We start from the raw sequence: 21,795 nt of genomic DNA on the forward strand, positions 1-21,795 counted from the left end.
TGACTTATAAGAGCTCTCCGGCTTGGAAATTCAACTGGGAAGTTGTTACAGCAGGGAGCATATGTGTATGACCTCTGGTATTAGAGTAGCTCTGCCATTTAATGGCTTTGTGACCTTGGATCAATTACCTAACTTTTCTGAGCCTCAATTCCTTTGATAAATTGGGGGTGACAGCAATGCTTTCCTTACAAGGTTATTGTGAGAAATAAATGAGATCATGTGTTTAAAGTGCTCACTTGGCATGGTGCCTATAACATAGTTAAATTCAACGTATAATCTTCCTATTCTCATTATTATTTAAGGGAGATTCATCTGACCAGTTTGACTTATGACCTCATTCATGGTTTTGAACATTGCCTGTCATAAACATACTTCACGTCAAAGGGACACACTCTGGTATAGTCATACCTGCACGTTCCCTCATCACGAATGTGTGCACGCACACCTCTGCCTCCCCTACATGTCATTCTTGCTCCTCTCCCACATAGTTGCACACACAAGTGCTCATACATGTGAACTTGCACATACAACCTCCATGTTGTCCTATCTCTCCTTGTTAGCCCTGCTCATTTACTGGACCTTGGCCTTCATCACCAAGACCATCAAGTTTGTCAAGTTCTACGACCACGCCATTGGCTTCTCGCAGCTGCGCTTCTGCCTCACCGGGCTGCTGGTGATCCTGTATGGGATGTTACTTCTCGTGGAGCTCAATGTCATCAGGGTGAGGGTAAGCAAGCCACCTGAGAACAACCTGGGTCAGGGTGGGAAGTGGGTGGTGGTCTGACTGCTGTGAGACCCTTAGGTTTAGCCCCTACCCTGCAGCTTGGCCAAGACCAAGAAGTAGCCAGCTTGCTTCAGCTGCCCCAAAAGGGGAGGGGAGGTTGGGGGGAGAGGTGTCAGGAGAGCCTTTCCATTGGCCCAGTCCTTCTACTCCAGGCTCCCCAAGGGGTGGCGGGTGAGGACATGGTTAGCTGAGGTTAAAGAATGGGTTGACTCCCACAGAGAGGAAAAAAAAAACACTTCCTGCACTGTCTTCTCCCAGTTTCTTTATCTCAGGGTTGTTGGTGCTTAAATGTATTCATAGAGTCATACATATGTATGAATGGGTAGCCGTGACTGCGCACATGTCTTGTGTTTGGTTCTCCTGTGTCTTCCCACCCCCTTCCTTCTCTCTTCTCCACCCCAGACTCCGACCTTCTCCTCCCTCTGCCCCTGTCCCCACCTTCCTGCATAGCTCAGATGAACAATCCTGTTTCTTTCCATACTGTGTTTTTATTAACATAATACCCCTCATCAATCTAAATAAATATCTATTCAGTATTGTTTTGCTCCACATGTATAAAATATATACACTTTTCCCCTTTATTTTATAAAAATCACATCATATTATACAATTGTTTTCTGCATCATGCTTTTCTCACCCAACAAATATCATTTAAGATGCCTTCGAACACACCGATACAGTCAGTGCCATTTTCTTAATGGCAGCATAACAGACCATCAGGTAGATGAGCTGTAATTTATTCAGTTTTCACCCTACTAATAGACTTTCACTTTGTTGCCAAGTTCTTGCCTTAACAGACAATGGTGTATTGAAATACTTGTATCTTTATGTATCCTTGCTTTTATTTCTATGGGAAAGAGTCCAAGGAGTGGAATTTCTGGCTCAAAGGGTCTGTGTATTTTAAATTTTAATCAATATTGCATATTGCCCATCCAGAAAGTCTGCAGTCCAACTGCAATGACTGAGAATACCTTTTCCCACCCTCCAGAAAGGGTGGTGGCCCTTTCTCATCTGGGCCTTCCATGAGTCTAAAGGGTTACTTTAATTTTCATTTCTCTGGTTCCTTTGCTCTTGGTTGGTGATCCAGGGGAAACAAAGCCCCTTACATTCCCACCCTCGGGCTGACCTTCACAGCAATCCTGGAAGCAAGTTCCACCCCCGTAGAGGCGGAGAAACACTGTCCATGAGGCCTGTCCAAAAATACCTTGCTAGTATGTGGAGGAGGAAGGACTGGAACCTGCTCTGCATAACTTCAAGTGCTGTGAACTCCAAATGAAACACCATGGTGCCCTCAGATCTGTGGGCACCATATTATCTCATTGACAGTATATGGGAGACCCCTGTTTTTTCCCAACCCAGCCTAGACCCAGGCCAGCCCAGCCAATGGGATTCAGAATGGACCTCAGTGAATAGCTACAAAGTGAGAAGGCCCTGGCATCAGTGGTCCAGAGGTGTTGAGAAATCCTTCTCCTGGAAATAATCACAGGCCAGAGATGGCCACGTCCATTAGAAGTCAAATGTGGGATGTCACAGCCCTGATCCTTGATGGGCAAAGTTGGGGGTGGTGAGGAGCTGCACTTATCCATTCCCCATGGCCTTGTGCTCCACAGAGATACATCTTCTTCAAGACACCAAGGGAGGTAAAACCCCCTGAGGACCTGCAGGATCTGGGGGTGCGCTTCCTACAGCCGTTCGTGAACCTGCTGTCCAAGGGCACCTACTGGTGGATGAATGCCTTCATCAAGACAGCCCACAAGAAGCCCATCGACCTGCGAGCCATCGGGAAACTGCCCATCGCCATGAGGGCCCTCACCAACTACCGACGGCTCTGCGAGGCCTTTGATGCCCAGGCGGTCAGTGGGGTGTGACCACACCATCCATTCCCTGCACACCAGTTTAGAGTGACAGACAGGGACCTCAGAAAGCATCAGGTCAAATCCCTGGTAGGAAACCTGGGGAAACTGAGGTCCAGTGAAAGAAAGAGCATTGTCCTGAGTCACAGTAAACCAGGGACAAGTCCAGTACTAAAAATTCATAGGATGGTCACAATTGGAATGGCCCTTACGGTTTAGACAGGTCATCTGGTTCAACATCCTCACTGTGGATGGGGAAACTGAGGCCTGGTAAGAAAAGTGATCCCACCGGACTCCCCTGTGCCTCATGTTCTTCCCTCTGGAGTTTATTGATTATAAGGGAGGGAATTTTCACCCAGTAGGGATGTAGGGCATTGGCTTGATCCCTACAATGACTATGAGTTTGGCCAGGCAGAGATCTCCCCATATTAGTGAAGAGGAAGCTGAAGCCCTGACAAAGGCCATGACCTGCCCAGAGCTGACCCACAGCTGGTAGGTGGCAGAACTAGTCTCCTGACTCCCAGTCCAGTGATCCTTTATACTGCCTCCACCCTGGCACCATGGGGACACCAAGACAGACATGGTGGTGGATGGTGATGAATGAATGTGGCACATGCCATGTTCTCATCAGAGAGTTCCCAACCAGCTGTGTGATCTTGATCAATCCTCTGACCTCCGTTTCCCTATCAAGACCCTGTTGGTGTTGATAGGACCCACCCCAACCATGCACTTAGTGATTTCTTCCTAGAGCTTACCTGTTTGTCAAGGATGTAACCATTGGATTTTCCCAGGAATCAGGAGCCAGGGGAATTCTGGGAGGCTGGGCTCTGTCATGAATGAGTCCCCAGCCACTCTGACCTGGCTATGGATCTCTCTGGGCAGCGGAAGGATGCACAGAGCACCCAGGGTGCCCGGGCCATCTGGCGGGCACTCTGCCATGCCTTCGGGAGGCGCCTGGTCCTGAGCAGCACTTTCCGTATCTTGGCTGACTTGCTGGGCTTTGCCGGGCCACTGTGCATCTTTGGGATTGTGGACCACCTTGGGAAGGAGAACCACGACTTCCAGCCCAAGGTAGGCTGCCCCTGGGTTAGGGCAGGGCACCTTTTAGAAGGCTTGTTTATCTCACAGCTGTCTACACAGCTGTGCATGAGATTGCAAGAGGCCATTGTACATATGCACAAAGCCCTCAGCAACATCCCCCTGCAGAGGATGCTCTGTATCTGGTCAACCAAAATGTCAAGAGGTGAACTTGTGCTTCAAGAATCACATGACACTTGGCTTTGCTTACCCCACCATCGTTGTCATTAACTGCTCCTCTTGCAAAGTCAATCAGAAAGTTGCAGGAAGTTCATGTGTTTGCCCTATGCCTAGAGCTCCTATGGTTTGTTATGTGTGTTATGTCCTGGTCCTCCTAATTGACTCAGAAAAAGTTTGCAGGACTCTGTCTTCTTCCATTCTGCTTCCCCTAGCTCTTGAAGTTCTGCAGGAGCATCTTGGAGACTGCTATCAAAGGGAAGGGATGAAGGAAGCCTCCAGGGTGGGGCTTTTTTTCTCCTCAACTGCAAATTTCATTCAGAGTTTCCCCAGTTCTATTAAAATGTTGGACTTTTCCATTAAAGCTTCTCTTTAACAAAAGGTTCCATTGCTTAAACATACTTTAAACCCACTAGACTAGATGATGTCCAATGGTCTTTCCATCTTCAAAGATGCTACAAACTGAAATGTTTTGGACAAAAGAGAGGAGAATTTTTTCTGGGGTTTATTTTCCCTGCTTGAGGGCCAATGGCAGCCACTTTGGGAGCAGAGGGATACTTTATTCTTTTCAGCCACTTAGGTTCAGATGACCACAAAATGAAAAACTTCTTGCACCTTATAAGACTCAAGGTTTTCTTTTCTCTGTGAAGAAGTCATTATAACATTTTAACCCAGACAGTCCAAAAGTGATGCAGAGAATTAATAAGTAGGACTCTTAATAATTTAAGACACTCCTTGTGTAATGTTAATTCATCTCACCAGTGCTAAATTTGCAGATTGCAGTTAATCCTCGGGAGGTATATGTTAATTTTTCTGGAGATATAATTAGTCAGCTGAGCATTCTTGGTCAGAAATATGAGATGTACCGAATCTGTTTGTCTGATTTATTCAGCAAATATTTATTGAAAGCTATTGTGTACCAGACCTAGCTGGGGCTATGAGAATATAGAAGCACTGGTTAGGACGAGGACTGTTAACAACAGTAACACACACTTAGTGGCTGCTTAGTACATACCTCACTGTGCACAGGGGTCACCCATGTGTTATCTCATTGAATCTCTAAAAGAACCCTTTGGTTCTTTTGGGTTTCTTTTTTTAAAATAGATATATTGGGGTATAATTACTATATCCATATTCATGAGATATGTATTCTTATCCCCATTTTACAGATCAGAAACTTGGGGTTCAGAGATGTTAAGTAGCTTTCTCCAGGTCTTTCAGCTAGTTAGTAACAGAGTCAGGATTTGAATCCATAGTCTGGACACTTTCAATCAAGTTACTAAATTAACTGTTATCATCCAACCATAAACTTTGGCTTCAAGGATTGTGAGGGAGAGAGAAATCTTTATAAAATATGTTTATGCTGTATGTTCCATATAACTATAAGGAGGATTACACATGAAACTGTGGAAAGAGGAAGTGACTAGTTCAGCCAGTGGTCACGGACAGCTTCACAGAGGAGAGGTGTTTGAATGGGACCTTGACAGGAGTTGGACATATGGGGAAATTTCTTATTCAATTAATAGTGTGAGAATTCATTTTGCTTACTTAAACTTTGATGGATTTTGAGGTCTTTTCTAGCCTTTGGAGCCTTTGGTCTTTACTTGGCCCAAAAAAGAAGGGGGAGTGGTCACTTTTCTTATCCACAGAAGTGTCAGCTTTAGTCTAACCATAAGCAACCCCAGAATACTCTCCATTGACAATCTTACAGCTACATGAAGCCAGTTGTTAATATTAGGGGGAAATGACAGGGGCCAGAGCCCTTATCAACTTGTTCACATCTTCTTCTTCTTCCTGTGTTTCCTAAAACCCTTGGAGAATTCTTCAAAGGTGGAAGTGCATAGCAGGTTATTCCAGAGATGGTGAGAACAACACTTAAACTTTTAGTTCATCTGAGCATTACCTTTGCCATCTCTTTTTCTCTTTATTTATACACAAACCCTAGGATTTATTGCTCTCTCATTGGAATGTTCTTGTCCCAGTTCCTTATCAACACATAAATCCCTCGGACAGATGGCCCTGCCTCAATGGCAGCAGGCTTTATCAGATTTAATATTTGTTCCCTGCAGCTCAAATACAATCAGCAAATTTCCGACATAGAAACGAGAGTTGAAAGTAAATACACTCTCCAACATCTGCAGAAAAGAGCGCTCAATGATGTGGTTGCCTGGGATATGGCTTGATTCTCATTCGGGCTTCTGAGTCCAGAAAATGGGGGAAAGGGGTCACTTACTGAGCTTATTTGATTCATCTCCCTGCTTCCAAGCAGGTCTAATGCAGAGTCAGGTGCTTTCCTGGTCCTATGAACCTATGAAGAAGGAAGCCCCCTAGCTATATGCCGGGTGGTGAACAGTGACTGGGTGAGAAAGCCCCACCTGAATCCATCCTACTGCAGGACACCCATTGTTTATTCCTTATCAGTGGCTGCCCTGTCCTCTCCCCACTTCCAGGACACCTAGTTTGGCAAGACACACTTGGCACTTGGCATCCACACAGATGAACCTCTCTGACTTCTTTAGTTACTGTTGTGACCTGACAGGTCGCTGATGCACCTTCCCCATCACTCCCTAGGGAAAGCTGGGATCCAGGCTGGACTCCGCCCATGATCTAGTTCTCTCCATCCCCCTCTCCTGCCCAACCCCCCACTCCCAATCTGTCACCTTGCCGCAGATGCCACTGATCTGGCTGGAGGGTGAGAGAACTGGATTCACGGAGAATTGCTGGTGTCTGAAACCTGCCAGCCCTGCTCAGGGCGGTCAGCTGAGCCAGAAAAAGAAAGAACAGTCTGGGTTGACCTAAGGGCCAAACCTCAACAGCCTAAAAACCTCACTGGGCAAATGTATAGGCTTGTGAATTGTGTGAGTGTGTTTCCAAATGAGCTCTATTTATAGTTTTATATGTGTGTTCTCCTTTGTCCCTCAGAGTACCTTTCTCCCCCCCCCTTCTGTATGTGTGTGTGTGTCTGTGTGTGTGTGTGTGTATGTGTAGCATGTGTTTTCATTCCTGTTTGGGGAGCTATACTTTGGGCTATCACTATGGATATCTTTTTTTTAAAATAATTTTTAGTTGTCAATGGACTTTATTTTATTTATTTATATGTGGGGCTGAGAATTGAACCCAGTGCCTCGCACATGATAGGCAGGCACTCTGCCAATGAGCCACCGCTCCAGCCCCCACTATGGGTATCTTAATGGACTTAAATGCATTGGTGTTGCTGTGACTTTGGGGTGTTTGTGTAAACTGGCCTCTTTGCTGCTCTGGTTTGGAGTGCCCACCTTCACTCCATTGGCTCCTCCTCAGCCACCAAGACTCCATTCAATGCCATCTCCTCTAGGAAGCCTTCTGATTGAATTAGAATTTCCCCCTCTGTGCTTCTATCATGCCCTGTGCTCCCACATCAAAGCACCCCTTGTCTCTTTCCAGCTTGACCCTGAATCTCCCAAGAGTTCAGACAGGAACTGCATTGAATGATCTCTATGTGCCTAGCACCCAGCTTCCTGCTTGACCTTCAGGAGACACTGGGAAAATCAATTCTGCAATGAATAATAAATCCTCACAGTAAACTCTCTGAAGTATACCCTTTTTATGTTTATTTTATTTATTGTTTTATGTGGTGTTGAGGATCAAACCCAGGGCCCCAAATATGCTAGGTGAACGCTCTACCACTGAGCCACTACCCCAGCCCCTGAAGTATACCCTTGATGGGCTTATTTTATAAGTGAGGATACAGACTCAGAGAGGTCAAGAATTTACCTAAGGACACAATGGCTAATGTATGATGAGCTGGGATTCAACTAAGATATGGCTGACCTCCAGGTCCAGGCTCTTGACGACAATGTCAGATATTCTGTGGGCAATCAAAGATAGTTCGGGTTTTTTTTCCCCAGGGCTTCCCAGATGAAAACTCACCTTTTGACCCCTGCTAAAATAGAAAGCAAGAACCCGAGTGACCATCTTTAAGCTCCAGAACACACAGAAGGGGACAATTCCAATCATACCTCTGTCCAAGAGGACAACAGGGTCAGAACCATAGAGGTGGGAGTCCTGAATTCTGGTTCCACCTCTGCAACTAATCCTCATTATGCTCTTCAGCAGTCACTTACATTCTGTAGGTCTCAACTGCCAAATGGGGACGTGTGCAACAACTTCTGTAGAAAGTCCATGGGGCATAAAGATCAGAAGCATTGGTTAATTTTAAAAAGTATTTATTTTCCAGGGAAAAGCCCTGGAAACAAACATAGCTTCTTCCCTGAGAGCATGTGAAAATGCAAAAAAACTAGGACATACGAGCTTCCAGAGATTTTATCTGCCACGAATGGCAAGCTGTGGTCCTTGGTCTTTTGTCTCCAGCTGTTGGACCTTCAGGGTGCTGGCCAGTGTTCTCACAACCATTGTCCCAGGGCCCTCTTCCCACTAGACTTCCCCTGGGCAGCACCCCAACCTCTTGGCCAGCCTGTTTCCTACTTAACCAAAACCTAGCTATTCCAGGTTCCATCCCTTTGAAACTGTCTCTTTTTTGAATTAAAAAATATTTATTAGAGCATTATAATTATACGTAGTATTTGGGATCATTTTGACAAAATCACACGTGCAAAGAATTTGATTTCCATCCCCATGCCCCACTTTCTTCCCCTCCTCCCTCCCCATATTCTCCCTTTCCTTCTCTTCTAAACGTCCTTTCTTCTACATATACATAAAGGTGAAATTCCCTTTGGTACCTTTATATATGAATATAACATATTTTGTTAAATTCATTCCATTTTCTTCCCCTTTTCCTTTCCTTCCTCCCTCCCTCCCTCTCATTCTCCTTCTACCCTACTAATCTTCCCTGTATCTTTATGATATCCAATCCCTTCCTCTACTGCCTTCTTTCCCTTATTTTGTTCTGGCTTCCGCATCTGAGAGAAAACATTCAACCCTAATTTTCTGAGTCTTTATTATTTCACTTAGCGTGATGTTCTCCATTTCCATCCATTTACCAGCAAATGCTCTTATTTCATTTTTCTTATGGCTGAGAAACACTCCATTGTGTATGTATACCACATTCTCTTGATCCTTTCATCTACTGACAGGCATCTAGATTGATTCCATAGTTTGGCTATTGTGAAGTGAGCTGCTCTAAACATTGAAGTGGCTTAATTACTATTGTACGCTGATTTTAATTCTTCGGGATAAAACCGAGGTGTGGGATAGCTGGGTCATATGGTGGTTCCATTCCTAGTGTTTTGAAGAGTCTCCGCACTGCAGTCCCACCGACAATGTAAGCATGGACCTTCTTCCCCACATCCTCACCAGCAGTTATTACTCCTCATGTTCTTAATAATTGCCATTCCAGCTCGAGTGAGAACTCTTAGTGTTGAAACTATCTCCTTCAAGAGACAATGACGACAATGTCAGATATTCTGTGGGCAATCAAAGATAGTTTTAGGGTTTTTCCCAGGGCTTCCCAGATGGAAAACTCACCTTTTGACCCCTGTAAAAATAGAAAGCAAGAACCCAAGTGACCATCTTTAAGCTCCAGAGCACACAGAAGGGAACAATTCCAGTCATACCTCTGTATGATCATGACCTAATGACTTACACCTGCAGCAAGATTGTCATTTTTTTTTTCTTTCTAAATGGGTCTCAAAATTCTTGACCCACAGAAATTTGTTGCTGTTGTTGTTTTTTGCAGGAGAGGCCTAAGGTGTGTTTTAGGGGAGAGAAGAACCAAGATTTTGCCTTTAGAGCCGCCATAGAGAATTTGTTGCTTTTTAAAAGTGTACAAATATTGAGGACCACTCTCAATCTAGCCATCATGTGTGCTCAGCTGACCTCTCCTGCCCTCACTCTTCAGCCTGTGAATCTCTTCGTTGCTGTGACACAGCACATATGGCGTTCCATGCTGTTCAAGAACTCTCCTGCTGATGGGTAGTCTTGGGTGCACTGTGTTCCCATGAGTATCATAATGTCCCCAACCATTCCAAAAGGCTAGACATTTGTGTGAGGTTTGTATCTCCTCTTACCCTAATTTAGAGACAAACAACTATTTCTTTATGTTAAATTATTTCCCTTGGGATGATGCCCACGGAGTGTTTTGTTGTTTTAAAATAATGGATTCTACTGTCCAGAGCTGGGTCTCTGTAAAGGCTTGGTGGAACAGAAAATTCCCAGGGCATGTTAAATAGGCCTGGGTGTCCTGAGCCAGGCACCTGTCAGAGATTGACTCAGGGTAAATGGGCTGGATGAGGCTTAGGTGGTGGGTCTCTGCTAATGTCTTGAGATCACACCGATTCATATCCATATGTTGTCTCCTGACCCGCATGTGACCTGGGCACAGCCGTTTAACCATGCTGAGACTCCATTTCCTCATGCGCAAAATGGGGCCAGTGATGGTACCTTTCTCATGAAGCATTGTGAGAATGGAGTTCTACACCTGACCCTGTTGCCTGCCCCTTCTTCCCTTGTAAAATCGAGTCTCTCCCCTGTGGCCTAATTTTAAGGTCCCTTTTGCTGCCACCAACCCATCTTTGCCATTCTACCTTCTACCTCCTGCCTCTGTCTTTCCCTCTGGTTCATAAGTAAATAGGACAGAGATCCCAGGGGTCCATCCATGGTAGGGCCTTTGTCTGGAGTCTTGCACTTACCCCTCAGTGGTCTCCCTGTGTCTTTTTCCTGTTCCCTCAACAGAGAGAGACCCCATCCCTCCAAGCTAAGAGGTACATCTATAAGCAAGCCAGACAGTTTCAGGGAGCAATGAGAGCTGGTTTGTAGTCCCCCTCTTAAACCAAGAGTGGGGTCTTTCTGCCATCAGGAAGCTCTATAGCCAAGATCCAGGAATTTATGGATCCAGGAATTTCTCCACTGAGAGTCCTGCCCCACTCAGCTTGATCCTGGCTGGGGACATGCCCTTGTGCTCCTTCTCATCACTTTATTCTTTTGTTTTTTACCCTGCAGCAGCTCCCACACCCTTCCAAATAGCATGCAAAGTTCAGGGCAGAGTCTCAGGAAGGGGACAGTTCTGTCTTCGTGGAAATATTGATGTGCATCTGCTGGAGAGGGATGAACTTATCAAGATCAAAGTTTTCCTGGGAGCTAGTGATGCTGAATTTGGAAACAGACACACTGTTGTTCTGTGGTATCTTTAGCAACAAAGGCAAAATGTTTTCCTTCACTGGGTATTATCTGAAATCTTGTTAGAAGTGCAGAGAAAGAACCTCCATTTGAAAGGAGGGGTCCTGGGAACCCACAGCTGGGCCCGTGGGGGCTTAGATCTGAAATCTTTTTAGTCTATTGTAAGCCCTGAGTTCCCATCTTTCCCCCGGGAGCATCACAGTGCCAGGTTTCCCACTGGTCTTTTCTGCCCAGAAGTTACCACACAACAGGCTGTTGGTAAGTAGGGGACAAGGCAGATGCTGATTGCATTTCTGCAGCAGAGAACACATCATGGGATTTGCTCTAACAGTTCTGGATTTGGCTTCTCTGTGATTTGCTTTATTTATTCTTGTTCCATTCAGAGTCATCCCTCCTGGGCCACAATGCCGAGAGTCATATTTATGGGTCTGAGATTAGAACTAGGCCTCATTCCCTTCCCCTAAGTGGAAGATGAGGAGGGTACAAGCTGCCCTCCCTGTAGTTGGAAGAACGTATAGTTGGACTTACCAGTCGGATTTTTCACTCATAAACAATTGCACAAGGCTTTGCAAGCAAGGGGTCTTTTACTAATCACGGCCATGATGGCGCAGGGATACATACTGATGTTGTCATTTTGCAGGCAATGGCACTACCTCTGAACATTCTTTTCCAACAGACACAATTCCTCGGAGTTTATTTTGTCTCATCCCAAGAGTTCCTTGCTAATGCTTATGTCTTAGCCGTGCTTCTGTTCCTTGCCCTCCTACTGCAAAGGACGTTTCTACAAGCATCCTACTACGTGGCCATTGAAACTGGAATTAACTTGAGGGGAGCAATACAGGTACTTGCATGATGATTTTTTTTTCACTTCACAATAAGAACTGCATTGTTTGCTCAAGAAAAACTCTGCTGTGAATTTATATCTGTTGCCTTTCATTAGTGTTTGGAAGTAATGATTAGGAAAGCAGTGTGGGATAATGAAAAGTGGGACCTGGGCCATGTAGTAAGTACTTCTGGCTCTGGTTCTGCCTTGGACTAGACCCGGGATGTCCACTGCTCAGCCCTTGGGCCTCTGTACCCTTGAACGTGGCAGACATCGCCCATCAGTCAATCATGGCATTCTTGCTGAGTGCAGACGCAACCTCAGAATCGTTCTCTGAGTGCTGTTCCAGAGTTCTGCTACCAAATAATCTTCTTTGGGTGCAAAAACAGATATGTGTTAGACATGGAAGATCTACCTAGCCTCTACTAAGATCTATTTGAGCTCTTAAATCTGGGGTCACTAATGAGAGAGACTTGTCCGTCTGATGTATCATTTAAGTGTAAACTCTTGGTCCTGCCTTCTGTGGATTCCTTCTCAGAGTTGCTGGGAAGGATCATCAAAGCCAGGGAGGATTCAAGGCCCCTTTGAAGATGGTGGTGATAAGGGTACTTAAGGCCACAGTGTTTCCATTAGAATTCTGATTCAGTGATTGGAAAGAGAACCCTCCAGAAGAGTAGTTTAAAGAGGACAGGAGTTTGTTAATTTTTCACATTTAGTCAGAACGGATACAGCAGCTACACAATCATCTGAGACCATGTGTGCTGCTTGTTCCCTTTGTGCAATGGGGAGAGTGGACAGCCAAATGATTCTGCCATACACAGTGATTCCATGAAGTTGTAGTAAAATCCCAAAGCCACCTAATCCTTCAAAAATGTCCTTCAGAATCAGTAACATTGACTGGTCCTGTGAGAGCTAGGATCAGAGGCTCTGTTGAAAAGGGACTGAGAGAAAGGTACATTCTGGGCTGGAGAGAGTATCAGGGACTGAACCCTGGCTATCTTGGTGTTGTTGTATAGTACAAAACCTGAACAGCTATACAGGAAGCACTGCCCACCTCCACTGGATTTTCATGGAGAAAACAGAGTATTTCCTTAGGACATCACCATATAAGAATGGTGGAAAGTGCCCAGGAAAATCTAAGACCTTCTGAGATTTGGGGACTTCAAAGCTAAGAATAATCAAACTGTTGCTCAGTTTAGAAATCTCTCCAAAAATCCCAGCCTTTGCTCAGACCCCTCTAGTGACGGACAGACTTGTACAACTGCAACCAATTTTGTGGTTGGATAGTTTTGTGATTAAATCTATTTTCTGTTTGTATGTCATAAATCACACCAGCCCAGAATTTTCCAATTACACTAAAAGAGCCAAAAGTGGCTTCTTAATGTATTAGCATGTAATTGTTTTTATCAAACCAAATCTTTTGCATTAATAACAGAGACTGATCCGTATGCCGCAAAAAAGAAAATACTGGCATTTATCATGGAAACTAATTAGAAAATAGAAAACCTTCTTCCCCTCAGAGATTTCCAGAAAATTATTTACAGAGAATTTACACTCATAGATGAGAGTCTGTTTCTTCATGAGTTTGAGGATAACCATGTTTTTTTTGCATGAAAAGTTATTATGTGAAATTCCTGAATTATATATAATTTTTAAAAATATATACTGGCTCTCAGTTGGTGTGCAATTTTATGTGTCCCGGCCTTTACTTAATAGTGCTTTACTTGACAGTTGACTCTGTGTGCCCACTTCATTGAAAGTAGGTGATTATCCTTTAAGACCCTATCTCACATAACCTAGGAAGTATATAGATTTGTCCAAAAATATCATTGTCCTTATTTTAAACCTTACCCATGATGCCTATGAATTCCCAGACAGACATAGAGTAGCTTTCTCCTTTAAGAAAACATGACCTCCACCCCCCAAAATCCTGAGTTTATAAAAAGATAAATTAAAGACTAGGAGTCCACTTTACAGCAGGATGCACAATAGAATTGCATTAGAGAGGAGGCATCCCTAGGACACTTAAGACAGAAATGACTTTTTCCTTGTTCAAGAGCACATAGCCTGAAAATTGCAATCTTTCTGGGAGGCACACTCACTCAGCACATAAAGCTGTTAGACGCAGAGCTCATGGGAAACCTTTACCACGGCTCTTCCCTGACAGCCCCATGCAGATCCTGGAGTGGCTGCAGTGCAGGATGGTACTGGGAGTGACTAGCTAGCATTCATGGTCATGTCTCACATCCGCTCTTCCAAGACTGAATCCTGATTTGTTTCAAGACTCAACAGATGACTGACTTGATCCCAGAGTGTGTTGCTGCCCCAGGGTGGACAAGGCCACATTGTAGCAGGCAGCTCCCCACTTTATCATTTTTATGGCTTTGAAATGTGTTCTCCACTGGCCCCTGGTAAATCAAGAGTACAGCTGGACACAAAGATCTGCTTTTAAGATTTAAGAGCCAATTAAGTCCTGTAGCTCAAGGGAGAGACCTTGCTTGCTGGAAAGGAGCTCCCGGCATCCTCATTTCATTGCTCCTTCCCTGAGTGACTTGATCTGTAACTAAACCCTTTCCCTCTCTGAGCCTTTAGTTGCCTTGTTTGTGAAACTAGAATGGGAACACAGGCCCCTTACAGAACTGCTCTAAGGCTGCATGGGGAACCCTGGCACATTCCAGAACCACGACATTTGGGCTGGTGAACAGGATGGTGATGATGATGAATGTGAAATACTCTGCTCTTGCTTCTAGACCAAGATTTATAATAAAATTATGCACCTGTCCACCTCCAACCTGTCCATGGGGGAAATGACTGCTGGGCAGATCTGCAACCTGGTGGCCATCGACACCAACCAACTCATGTGGTTTTTCTTCTTATGCCCAAACCTCTGGGCTATGCCAGTACAGGTACTGAATGTGTGCTTGTGGGATGGGGGTGGAAGCAGGACATAAAACCATGATCTGCTGGCATGTGTCCAGTTTCTAGGCACTCACCATTTCCATTCTGTTTGCCTGTATCTGTTACCCCTTAGGGTCCCCATGAGGTATACCCCTGGGTCCCTTTAGTATCTCAAACATTGCAAGTGTCTAACCATCTCTTAATAATCAGAGATGGCTGTGTCATTAAGACTTTGAAACTACAGCCAACTTTAAATAAACTGTATAATAATCACATGTGGAACATTTCTACAGACACTAAAAGTTATGTTATAACAAAGTGCTTAATTACACTACAAAATGATCCTGATGTATCTTTATTTATTTATTTAGGTACTGGAGATTGAACCCCAGAGGTACTTTACCACTGAGCTACATCGCCAGCACTTTTTACATTCTATTTTAGGACAGGGTCTTGCTAAATTTCTGAGACTTAAATTTGCAGTCCTCCTGCCTCAACCTCCCAAGTCACTAGGATTATAATGTATCTTTAAAAAAAGAAAAAGAAGTTACAAAATAGTATGTGCAGTAGGCTTCCTACTAAACTGAATATGCATATATATACAATATATATATTGCACAAAGTCAATATATATATACATTGCACAAAGTCAATCAGAAGAAGGAAGTGGAAGTCCCCAAGATGGGATTGCAAGTGATTTTTGTTTTCTTTATTTGTTTCTAAGCTCTCCAATAAGTGTGTATTATTTTTGGAAATTAAAAATGTGATATGTTTTGAAACTGGACAATTTCCAGCACTGGCCCAGGAGCAGACACATCCTTCCTGGATGTTAGTAGGAGAATCCTCCTTACTTGATCCTGGCCTCTTACGCACTCTTATCTCTGGAGTTGTTCCTCCATGGAATCTGATGCCTGTCATGGGAATGAATTTTCACCTCACTGCTCAGACCAGAAACTTAAATCCCAGACTCTTTTCCAGAGAGGCTTCAGGGTCCACAGGATTGGCCTAGTGTAGAAGGTGTCTGGACTTTAGATGAGACAGGCTGCTGAAAATACTTAGCCTCTCTGAGCCTTGGTTTTCCCATATGTGAAAGGGGAACAATTCCTACTCTCTGTAGTTGCAGTGATGATTCAGTTAGATAATGTAGGTAAACACCAAGCAGAGTACCCAGCAGTGGTCACTTGCAACATCAGATCCCTTGACATCTAAGTGTTTGCTATGAGTGAGGCTTTATCAGAATCCATTGGTTCTTGGAATACAGATTGCATAAACCTTAATCTTAAGTGGAGTGTATTGGTCCTCCTTGCCTGTAAAACGTAGAATTAAAATATATTAAAGGAAAATAGAAGCAGCAACTCACACAGGGAGACAGCTAGGAAGACACAACGTAGGGCAGGAGGAACAGCTGTCTATGCAGTTACCATTACTACATATGCATGCTCAGATTGCCCTGCTCCCCTCTGCCAAGAAGGAGCAATGACTACAAAAGCATGAAAGGGCCTGGAGAGCTCATCTATTGCAGTCACCAGCTTTTTACCCACGAGTTCTTTCTGTTGTGTCCCCTTGAACAACCTGCTTTATAAGATTTCACCCACTGAACCTGTTACGTTATTGTTACTAGTATGTATGGTGTTTATTGCATGTGCATCATTGCTCAGAGTACTAGCTGGTGACTAGTACTGTCCCAGGCCCTCTCATTTGTGTAATTGAAACCTTACACACAAGAGAGGGGGCAGAGACTTTTATCTGCACTAATTAATTACTTTGCATATTTATCATGAAATAGCATGTGATTTCTGATTTGTTGTTGTTTGAGGTGGCTTTTGCTCTGTTGCCCAAGCTGGCCCCAAGCTCCCAAACTTCCTCAGCCTCCCAAGTACAGGCATACACCACTACACTTGGTTGATTTTTCATTTTTAATTAATCAACACTATAACCTTTGCCACTTAAAGATCTGGCCAGCATACAGGAGTTACTGTTGACTGTTGAGAGCTGGGGAGGTAGCTCAGTGATAGAGTGCCTGCCTAGCGTGTGCAGGACCCTGGATTCGATCCCCAGCACCACCCTTCAAAAAGAGTAGATATAATTTCAGCCCCAAGGCAAGGAAACAGCCTGGCCAGGATTCTCTGGGCAACCTGGTTGGCCACAGAGCGCAAGAGGCTTTTTGTAATATTGCAGTTAGCTCCTTTTCCTCTTCCTGTGTGAGTCCCAAGGGCTCTCCTCGTGCATAATCTATTTTTTTTTTGGTAACACACTTTAAAAAAATTAACAGCTTTGTTGAGATATAATTCATCTACTTAAAATGATACAATTCAGTGGATTTTTGTATAATCACAGAGTTGTGCAACGATCACAAATTTAGAACATTTTCATACCCCAAAAAGAAACCTGTCCCCATTGGCAGTCTACTCATCCCAGCCCCCAGTTCTAGGCAACTGCTCTTCTACATATACTTTCAAATTCTATTTCTCATAAAGAAAAAAATTTTATTCACACATGTGCGTGCAATTTTAGGGGCTGTCCCTTGACATGCATCAAGGTTAAGGAACTCAGCCATGGTAGAAACCTGTTTCCTCATTCCATATGTATCTGAAGCCCAGAGAGGGCAAGGGTCCAAGGCCACATAGGGAATTAATAACAGCACATTACCAACATATCTCCTTTCTATGGTTCCCTTGTGACAGGGCTCCCACGAGACTTTTATATTTTAAAGAAAGGTTATCCACCTTGCATTGATCTCCCACTTCATGCAAGGTACTATTTTAGGTGCCTATTGTAGAGGTTCATTTAATCTTCATGACAGTCCAGTGAAGTAGGCATTATAATCACCATTTTAAAGATGAATACTTTCTGAGACTCAGAGAGGTTAGGTAATTTGCCCAAGATTGCACAACTGATAAGTGGTGGGGTTGCACTATAACTCAGGGCCAAAGACCCCGGGGACTGTGATCTCCCCACTACAGTAGATACTTTATAACCTGTGAAGAATAGCCCTTTAATTCCTAATACTTGCTTTGCACACCTGGAATTAGTGATTTCTGGTATTATCTCCCAAGAGGGCTATTCCAACCACTGTAGAAGAATGGAATGAACCAAGGAGTCCAAGAAGAACAGGGTGGGAGGGGGCATAGAAGCATCAGAAGGAGCCTAGGAACAATAGCTATAGCCCTAGCTCCTGCCCCAGTCACTGCCAGTCCCTTGGAGGTGGTGTGGGTACAGACACTGGCCCCCAACAGGTGCCTTATTAGTGGCTCAGGGTGCCCTGAGAGGTTTCTCAGTGTGTGGCATAAACCCAGTGGCCAAAGAACAGCCGAACTGCCTACTTATGAAAACAGCTCATGTGGAAAAGGACTGGATGTGGGAGAACTTTCCAGGTGGATGACAGGGTGGGCCTGGCCAGGGTAGGAGGTTCATCTCCTAACGAGGCCCTCTGCCCACCTGTGCCAGCATATAACATGAGTTAATCGCTGGGAGGCAGGTGATGATGGGTCAGTTCAGAACCTCTCAGACACCTGCTAATGCAGGAGGCTTTCTGTGATTAATGGAAATTGCAGAACTGCCGCCTACTCCAACTTTAGGGTGGTGCAGGGAGCTCAATGCTAGTCTGGTGCAGGGCTCAGGGACTGCATGGCCAACCCAGGTGACTTTTTAATCCTTCTTTTTTCTTTTCAACTAAGGAAGCTAGTACATCGGTTCTAAAGTATGCCCTGTATTTCTAAACGAAGTGCCTGCCTTTAATGGCGACCTGGGAAACTGTCATCTTGGTGCTTTGGGGACTGGTGAGAATGATTTACCCTTCTCATAAATATTCACAAGCAGGCAGTCATTTACATAAATCTAGAAACAATGAATTCTCTTATCAAAGAATACCTGCCAGCTTCACTAAAAATTTAAAGAGACCAAAAGCATGAGAGTGAAAAACAGTCTCTTGCACCAAGGGCTGGTTTTGTCTGCATCATGGATGCTGCAATTTTGTCCCTTTGTTCAGGGATCACCTTTCGCCAATGAGAGTAAAATGTCAGCCTCAGTATCCAGCACACAGAACAAAACATGTTGTTATGCTCCCGGTGCAGTGTCAGCTCCGACCCTTCCATCAGGAAAGTAGGCTTGAGAGTGAGGCAGCCTTGCAGGTAATGCAGTTAGTTACCAGCCCAGAAATGGCTCATGTGAGAGCCCATCATGTTGATCATCCTTCCTTCTGAGAATGCTTTGTCACACATCCTCCCATGCCCCACTGTCTTCCCAAGACCTTTTGGAAACTTGGGCACCAAGGCCTGTCCCACTGTAGTGAACTGGGGAGGGGAATTTTGTCCCCTGGCAGGGCAGCCTCCAGGTCAGAGAACTCATCCTGCCACCCTCCTCCAGATCATCGTGGGTGTGATTCTCCTTTACTACATCCTTGGGGTCAGTGCCTTAATTGGAGCAGCTGTCATCATTCTACTGGCCCCTGTCCAGTACTTTGTGGCCACCAAACTCTCCCAAGCCCAGCGGAGCACACTGGTGAGTGTCCAAAGGTCCCCTTCCCCACCCTTCCTCAATGTCTGTTTCCTCCCCTACCCTCACATCAGCGGGTCCCCTCTTCCACATCCACACTGTCATTGACCTTGGGTAGGACACTTCACTTATAGGCCTCAGCTTCTGTATCTGTGAAATGGGATTAAAGGAAAGGGCAGGAAGCATCCCTGTAGGAACAGGAGCTGGGTAAAGGATGAGGACATTGACTCAGTGCCTCTCTCTTGGGTGGGGTGGATATAAAGGCATCTCCCCTCTGACTCACTGACTCCCTCAGGAATATTCCAATGAGAGACTGAAGCAGACCAATGAGATGCTCCGTGGCATCAAGCTGCTCAAGCTGTACGCCTGGGAGAACATCTTCTGCACACGGGTGGAGATGACCCGCAGGAAGGAGATGACCAGCCTCCGGGCCTTTGCTGTCTACACCTCCATCTCCAGTGAGTCCGCCCAACAGGCCAGCCCTGGGTGCTGCTGCCTACATGCAAGGATAGGCTTGGGTGAGGTGTGATGGTGACAGAAGTGGGAGGGTTTGGGTCATCCAACCCAGGGGGATCTCCAACAGACTGTGGTAGCTGAGCCCCCAGAAATCACACAGCTCTCATTCATTTATCCCACAGACATGTACCAAGAGCCCGCTGAGCAGTCACCATGTTGACCTTTAGAATACACTAGTGAGAAAGACAGATGAGGCCTCATTCCTCATAGACCTGATATGTTACTGACAGGGAGCAGTAAGCAAATAAATAACAACAGTTTCTGATTCTTCTAAATGTGAGGACTTTTTAGCAAGTCAGACTGAGCTGCCACTGCCCTGGGGAAGCTAAGAAGAAGCTTCCATTCATCTGGGGCCATGAAAAAGAAGATCCTTAGAGTTCAGATGTCCAAGTTTGAGGGACTCACAGGTATAGGGACTAAAGCTATACTAATCAAGTGATTTGAACCCTAATCCAAGAAAAAAATCAAAACTGATAAACTTGTATATAAAAGCCACTTTACAGAAACTATAGAACTGCTATGGTGATCACTCCTGTTGAATGATGAACTAATAATAAGGAAATAAAAAGCCACAAGAGAAAATGTAGCACTAAGATGAGAATCAGCAGGTTCAAAAAATAGAAGAGTTAGTCTCTCAATATTTATAGATGATAGAATAGTCTACAAGACAATAAAATAAATGTATTTAATATAACCAAAGAGCTAAAAGAAGGTATAAAACCAACAAGGCAACATAGGGGGAAAGTATCAGGGGAAAAGAATAGAAAGAACTTTCAGAATTTAAACTTCTCATTATCGAGATTAATTCAGTGAACATTGATCCCCTGGCCAGAGTGAGGGCACGTGGAGGTCAGGTGATTATCTCACAGTTGGTCTCATGGCTCCAAGGACTCACCCCACAGTAGTTACCTCCGAATTGCATAAGTGGAGTGTGGATATTTAGCAACTGGCAGACCTCACTTGGGTTCCCTGACTGCTCCAGTTTAAAAGCCATTATGTATAAGAAGGGCCCAGTAAAATAACCTGGAGAGGAAAAAAAGAAAAAGAAAAGAAAAAACTAATTCAATGGACAAGTTAAATGAATTAACAAACCCGAAGAGAGGATTTGTGAGAAGACAGATCTGTGGGAATCCCGCATAGAATGTGGCAAGAAGAGTAAATGGAAAATGCTCTCTGCACATTGGGCAACCATTTTACAGATGAAACTGAGGCCCAGGGAGGACTGTGTTCCTGAAGCTACTCCTTAGGTTAGCAGCATGAGTCAGACTAGACCCTATGAAGTCTTCTCTTGCTATTTTCCAGAGTGCTAGGGACCTCCATGGGTAAGGGCACGAAAGCGAGGGTATTGCAAGGTGACTCTTAGGTGAAGAGAAACAATCTAGAATAGGCGATAACAGGAGTGGGAATAGAAGAGGAAATGAGGAGAGCTGGTCCATGCTGACCACCTCCCCCAGCTAAAATTGTTTCTTTTTGGTTCAATGGGAAGAGACACACCTGTGGGGATGGCAGAGCAGGCACTAATGGAGGATATGCTGGGAATATCTTCCAGATAAACTCATACAGCAAGCCTCGTGGAGAATGAGATGGTGCTCAGGTCATCTGTGTGTTCCTGGTGTTCATGCTGTCAGGTGACCACCCTCAATACAAGGGTTACTGCAGGGCACAACTGGGACTGAGCACCCCCTGGGCCAGCCAGACCAGGATGTCCTATGCCTTGGGCAGGACTTCCACTCCAGTCAGCAGTGGCGAGGCCATCCACTAGGCATGGTACAAGCCATGTTTTAGTCAGCTATTTCATCGCTGTGACCAAAAGACCCAACAAAAACAACAGAGGAGGAGAAGTTTATTTGGGGCTCATGCTTTCAGAGGTCTCAGTCCATGGCTGATGCTATTGCTGTGGGCCTGAGGTGAGGCAGAGCATCTCAGCAGAAGAGTGTGGTAGAGGAAAGCAGCTCAGGACATGGCAACAAGGAAGCAGAGAAAGACTGTTCCTCACCAGGGACAAAACATGTATCCCAAAGACATGCCCCTGGTGACCTACCTCCTCTAGCCACACCCTA

The 21,795-nt window shown here is 44.8% G+C and overlaps 1 protein-coding gene across 3 annotated transcripts in view; it reads left to right on the plus strand.

Moving 5' to 3' along the window:
- The window catches only part of Abcc8 (ATP binding cassette subfamily C member 8), a 74,320-nt gene that overhangs the window by 9,508 nt on the left and 43,017 nt on the right, over nucleotides 1-21,795 (plus strand). For all 3 annotated transcript variants that reach the window (XM_046438330.2, XM_046438331.2, XM_046438332.2), the window contains exons 4-10: nucleotides 561-727; nucleotides 2,395-2,637; nucleotides 3,520-3,708; nucleotides 11,681-11,845; nucleotides 14,578-14,733; nucleotides 19,091-19,225; nucleotides 19,515-19,677. In XM_046438330.2, the coding sequence (XP_046294286.1) occupies nucleotides 561-727; nucleotides 2,395-2,637; nucleotides 3,520-3,708; nucleotides 11,681-11,845; nucleotides 14,578-14,733; nucleotides 19,091-19,225; nucleotides 19,515-19,677 (1,218 nt within the window). The remainder of the gene's footprint in view (nucleotides 1-560; nucleotides 728-2,394; nucleotides 2,638-3,519; nucleotides 3,709-11,680; nucleotides 11,846-14,577; nucleotides 14,734-19,090; nucleotides 19,226-19,514; nucleotides 19,678-21,795) is intronic.

The sequence above is a fragment of the Marmota monax genome, unplaced genomic scaffold (assembly GCF_021218885.2).
Source record: "Marmota monax isolate L192 unplaced genomic scaffold, Marmota_monax_Labrador192_F-V1.1 WCK01_AAM20220418_F8-fsc00061, whole genome shotgun sequence".
Taxonomy (NCBI): Eukaryota; Metazoa; Chordata; class Mammalia; order Rodentia; family Sciuridae; genus Marmota; species Marmota monax.